We start from the raw sequence: 6,017 nt of genomic DNA on the forward strand, positions 1-6,017 counted from the left end.
TTGCCACACCCAAACCCTACATCACCATTAATCATCACATTCAACACCAAATAAACGACAAATTATCCTTTTTATTGAAAAAAAAAATCCTAAATAATTATTTTTTTGATGAACGATAAGATTATTATACTAAAATTTATCTAAATTAACAGCGGGTGAGATTCGAACGAGGATGCTGAGAGATAACAACACTACTCTTAACTAATTTCATTAAACCCAAATCCGCCTAAATAAATCCTTCTAATCCTCCGTAAAAAAAAAAAAAATTATTTTCCTAGTGGGGTTCCACCCTTGTCATTAGTCAACCTTCAAAACTCCTTGCCTATAAGCCCACACGACTCAGTCAATCCTTCGTTTCATTCCCTCTTTGCTTTATACCTCTGCACAAACCTCATGGAGTAGCGCCAACCCTTTTTTTCTTTTTCTCACCTTCCTATTTTTTTCTTCTCTTTCGAGCAACAAACCTTAATAACTTGCCGCCAGTCATGAAATACAACATTCATGCCGTCTTGCTGTGGATGCTCAGCTTCCTCCTGTTGTCGCAGCTGATCACAGCCCAAACCACAGCGCCTTCTCCGCCACAAGCCAACGGCTCAAGCTCGTCTAAATTCGACATCAAGATGGCGGTGGTGATGGTGGTTCTCGTAATTGTATTCTTCATCTTGGGCTTCCTCTCCGTCTACACCCGTCAGTGCGCCCAGACCCGCCTCCACGGGCGCATGGTTCGAAACGGTTCCCGCATGGCGCGTGGCCTTGACCCCGCCGTCATCGAAACCTTCCCCGCCTTCATATACTCCGATGTCAAGGCGCTCAAGCTCGGGCAGGACGCTCTTGAATGTGCCGTATGTTTACAGGAGTTTCAAGACCATGAAACGCTGCGTTTGATCCCCAAGTGCGATCACGTATTCCACCCCGATTGTATTGACACGTGGCTGCTCTCTCACTCGACTTGCCCGGTTTGCCGGACTTACCTGGTTCCTAAACCCGGAGAAGAGCCATACACTTGGGTTGATCCGACTGAAGACGACATCGAGTCGGGTCAACCTGACACTGGGCCATGTACGGTAGAAGCACCCTCACCTCCACTACCGTCGCATATGCCACCCCGCCAAGTGTCAGTTCGGATGGTAGAAGATCAAATCAAAGAGGAGGAATCTCCATCTCCAGCTCCTCCAGTGTTTATCAATTTGGTGAATGGAAGTGAGGCAACCAATCAAAGAGGCCCACCTCGGTCTAGGTCAACGGGTTTTGGACCGCCTCGGTCAAGATCAACGGGGATGCGGTTCACCGGAATATTATTTCCACGATCACATTCGACCGGACACTCGCTGGTTCAACCGGGTGAGAACGTCGAAAAGTTTACACTAAGATTACCGGACGAGGTACGGGCTCAACTTGTGAATTCAGCCTTGATTCGTAGCAGGAGTACCAACGTGGCATTCCCAAGGGCCGGCAGTGTGAGAAAAGGTTTAAGGAGTGCGAGTGGGCGTGGAAAAATCCCCGGTTTGTATGAACGGTCTGACCCAAGTTCGCGTTCGAACCGGTCGGGGCGATCGAGCCGCTGGGCTTTCTCATTGTTGCCGCCTTTTGTGTCTCGGAACGGGTCCGTTAGGAACCAAGTTGGTGATAACGACGTTGCAACTGTGTCGGCAGCCGGGCCATCGGAATTGAATAGAGCACCGTTGGACAACAATGGTGGCGATCAACGATCAACTGATGCCTTGCGGCCGAAGGATCGTGTTTAAACAAGGAATACGTTAAGGTAGTTTGAGTAAATTGAAATTTTGTACATATATTTTTTTTTTTTAAGTATAGTTCATTTTCTTTGTTTTTATTCATTTCAAATTAAATTGTGAGAGGGAATACGTGTAAGAAAATGATGTGGTACCTATTAGTTTCAAAAATTTGAATATGAAATTTTGATTTGTTGTGACAAAGAAATTGAATACGGATGCCTTGCTAAGTAATAATGTTGAAAAATTACTGTTCTTTTTAGGAGACTCGTCCTAATTTTAGTGTAAAAAGAAGTTTATGTTACTACTAGATATAAAGGATTCCATGGATTCTTTCTTTTTCTGATAGGTGAGTTGATGTTTGTTTGTAAGTTGATAACTTGATGGGCATAGGGTTTCCATACAAAATATCCCATTATAAAATCCGAAACGTTTTTCGCTTGCGATTAGCATACTTTTACCGTACAACTTTTTTTTTTTGAATCTTCCATTTTTTTAGTTATCATTTAAATATTATCTCTATAAAAAAATCAATCCGATCGGTGATCATTTGGTTATCCAAATGTATAAAACAAATCAACAATTCTGTATCAAGTAACATCTTTATAATAAACTGTCAATTTCACTTTAAAAATTTAAATGGCTAAATGGTCTTCGAGTTGATTAATTTTTTCAAAGATAATCTTTAAACGATTTTGATTGTGAAAATTGTATGTTGAAAAGACGTTAATTGCAAGAGGTGAACAACTGTGATGAATGCAAACCGATGTGAGCAATTGGAAATAGAACATTCATTGGAATATTGAGAGAAATATCTCAATCCTTCATAAAGTAACATAAACATGAAAGTTTACCGTTGGACACTAAACAATTAAAATGTCTGTGGGCCGTTATCCTAAATATATTGGGATGGTCAAAGCATTTTTTGTGCTGCAAATTAATACAAATTAATATAATTTAAATAAGCAAATGTAGTTAAAAAATATATTTTAGAAAAAAAAAATAATGCAAATGTAAGAGTTTGGCAGTGCTGTGAGTTTTGGTCTTCTTTGATTGCTGGGCTCACGTTTTATATGCAGTGAATCAAACCATATCAAGTTTGTATTCATGTGTTGAAAGTCAATGTTTACCAACTATTTAAATAAAATTTTGTTTTCAAGTGCGTTTCCAAACCAATGAAGAAAACAACATTATAAAAGAATGAAGACTTCGATGTAATCCAGGTCTGCGGACAGCCAACGCACCCTTCTTCGAGCAATCCTCTGTTTTTCTAGTTTCCAGACGTATGCAAGATGAATAAATGATTTAGTCGTTTGCTGTTTATTGTATAAGCTAAAATGCAAGGAGAAATGTATTTTTGTCATACCAATTTCATCGCATGGCAATGTTTATTCGATAGATAGTACATGTTTTTGATATATGACAAATGTTAAACTTGGTTGCATGGGAGAATCTTTTATCCAAGAGAAAAACTTGTGCATGACTTAACTTGTCACTGAATTATACTGAGTAGAACTACAATCCCATCAAAAATTGACACGTACTAATTTTTAAATATTATTTCTTATTTATAATTCATATTAAAAGATTTCAGAATACACACATTAGTTCTAAATAGGAAACATAAACAATTAAATTATAAACTTATCTCCTTCAGAATTCAATGGAAAAGATTGAGGACATTCAGATTCGTCGGCAAGTTTTTCCTCTATATGGTCCAATATTTTTTTTCTTTTCAAATTATGATCAAATTAATTGAAGAGACGCTATGTTCTTGACGGATATAAAAGAAGTTTAAATTGTTGACGAATATGATCCTGTTTACAATACTAAGTCGAACCGCAGCATTCAAAGATCAAATTATCAGAAGTTAAAATTGTATTTTCATAGCTCCCTGGTCTCCCTTTTCCTTGTAAGTGTTGAAAGAAAATTATGCAACTAATTAAACGGATAAATGTGTTAAACAAAACAAGTATGGAAAATTGCAATGGACTGATTAATATAGGATAAAACCTAAGATGTGATGTTGCTGCTGCCTTATTCACATGTGAATGTGCTTGACAAAACCAAAACCCAGGATTAAACCTCTTGGCTACGGCCCCATTCTCAATTTCTTGGGCTAGCTCTACCCTCCAGTTTTGGCATTGAGTGGTTCTTTGTATACCCAAATTTCATCTTTGTACATTTATTAATTTTATCTAAACGAAAAAGATGCTATCCCATATATATATATATATATATATATATAATTACTACAACGGGCTTAGTGATTACTCAAAAAAAAAAAAAATAATTTTCTTTGGAAATCTGTGGAGTTTTGAAACAAACAACATGGTAACTAAGTGACTGATTAATTTCGCGGTTGTTGATTCACTTCAAAAACGTTCTTTGTTCCTCATATTTTGTCTGATTATAGTGCAAATTTTGCTTCATGAAATAAAAGAACCATGCAGTCACATATAAAACAGATAATTATGCCATCAGCGAAATTCCTTAATTGACGAGAAAGCCTTTATAATTTATACAAAGAAAAGAGTGTGCAAAGAGAATAAAAAGCAGGTGTCCAGAGAGAAATAAATTCATAAAAAAGTAAAAGAAGTGCACTCTTGAAAGTTTAGTAAATTATATTGGGTTAACCTCGGTTTATTACCTTCAAGTTTCGTGGTTTTCAACATTTAGTACATGAAGTTTTTTTTTATCTCAGAGTCATACCTAAAGTGTTAATTTTAGGACAGTTTTATACATCTATTAGTCTGGCTGTTAAGTCTCTCGTTAATTGATGATGTGGCGCCCACATAAACAATGACTTGACGCCATGTGTCAATAAAGGTCCCACGTGGAGAATGATTGGGCGCCACATCATTAGTTAACGGAAGACTTAACAGTCAGACTAACGGATGTATAAGACTGTCTCAAAATTAACACTTTAGGTATAACACTAGAACGAGAAAAACTTTATGTACTAAATATTAAAAACCACGAAATTTAAAAGTAGTAAACTGATATTAACTCAATTATATTTGTAACTATAATGCCTCAATCTTGGGCCCACATTCTTTCACGTGGTCTATGACTTCATGGGCCAATTGTAGTTCAAACAGTGGCTACCGGCGTCGATCTTGTCGATACTGGACGGTCTTCACATCCATCTTTATTGACCTGTTGTGAATATCCTCTATGTTCTTGCTTCATCAGATTTTTTCATTCATTTTATGTGTTAATGACTTGTTCTTTTTTCCTTTTCTTCTTTTCTTTGGTTTTTAATATAACTGATGTTGGAGAGAAGGGAAATTAAAAATTTCACTTGTTTGAGTTCAAACTTTTTCCTCCTCGTAGTTCAAATAAATTTAAGAATTTTTACGACTCACTTTATTCTCGTCTGTTATGTTTAGGCAGAAATTAACACCAAATTTTTTGTTTGTTCAAAACTATCTTAAGGGTGGTTCCGCCAGTTCTGCCTTTCCTTTTCAGTTTTTATTACCTCCAATTTATGTATCCTCCTACAAGAGCCTTCATAACTGCATATTTATATCCAACTATAGGTCAATTTTATCTTCATAATTGTGTATGTATGTATCAAATCATAAGTCAATTTTATTTTGAGAGATGGCAAGAAACAAAATTGCATGATGAAATTGGGTCAATCATGTAATATTCCGAAAATTTGAAGTAGTGGATTAAGAGTGGATTACTTGCGGGCATGTGGCCATTGTTCGTAAAACTAATTTGTCTTATTTTAATGTTAGATTTTTATCACAAATGGTCCCTAAAATTGAACCACTCAATCAAGATGGTCCTTAAAATTGAAAATCGACAGTGTAGTCCCTGAAAATGGGTGTCGTAATTCAATGTGATCCTTCCGTCACGACTCCGTTAAATATTATGGTATGTGATGATGTGTCACCTAGTTGGGTCCCACATATATAATTAAATATTATCATATAAATTAAAAATATTTAAATAATGAAATAACAATTTTTATTTTGTATAATTAATTTTTTTTTTTAAAGAAAAGAAAATCATCATCTTCCCATCTTGACACTCCAAACAATCCAGTCGGCCGTGCAACTCCTGAGGAGCTCAGCGTCGCCGAGCCAAACCCTGAAAATCCAATCAATTGCCTCCCTTTGTAGGTGGCTTTGCACTCTAGGAAAATTTTGGAAAAAGTTTTAGATGGGCAGTGTGAGGGAGGGGTATAGTAGCAAAGACTGGAGCTTTGCCGTATGTGTACCTGTTTGGGCCCAAAATAATATTATTGGGCCGAGCACCACATTTATGTTCGGC

At 36.7% G+C, this 6,017-nt stretch overlaps 1 protein-coding gene across 1 annotated transcript; it reads left to right on the forward strand.

The window, feature by feature from the left end:
- The first annotated feature begins 298 nt into the window (after nucleotides 1-298).
- LOC103962465 (RING-H2 finger protein ATL38) lies at nucleotides 299-2,010 on the forward strand. Its single transcript, XM_009375165.3, has one exon. The coding sequence runs from the start codon at nucleotides 486-488 to the stop codon at nucleotides 1,743-1,745; it is 1,260 nt and encodes a 419-aa protein (XP_009373440.2). The 5' UTR covers nucleotides 299-485; the 3' UTR covers nucleotides 1,746-2,010.
- The last annotated feature ends 4,007 nt before the right edge of the window (nucleotides 2,011-6,017 follow it).

The sequence above is a fragment of a genome, unplaced genomic scaffold (genome assembly GCF_019419815.1).
Source record: "Pyrus x bretschneideri cultivar Hongxiangsu unplaced genomic scaffold, Pyrus_bretschneideri_v1 Contig17, whole genome shotgun sequence".
Taxonomy (NCBI): Eukaryota; Viridiplantae; Streptophyta; class Magnoliopsida; order Rosales; family Rosaceae; genus Pyrus; species Pyrus x bretschneideri.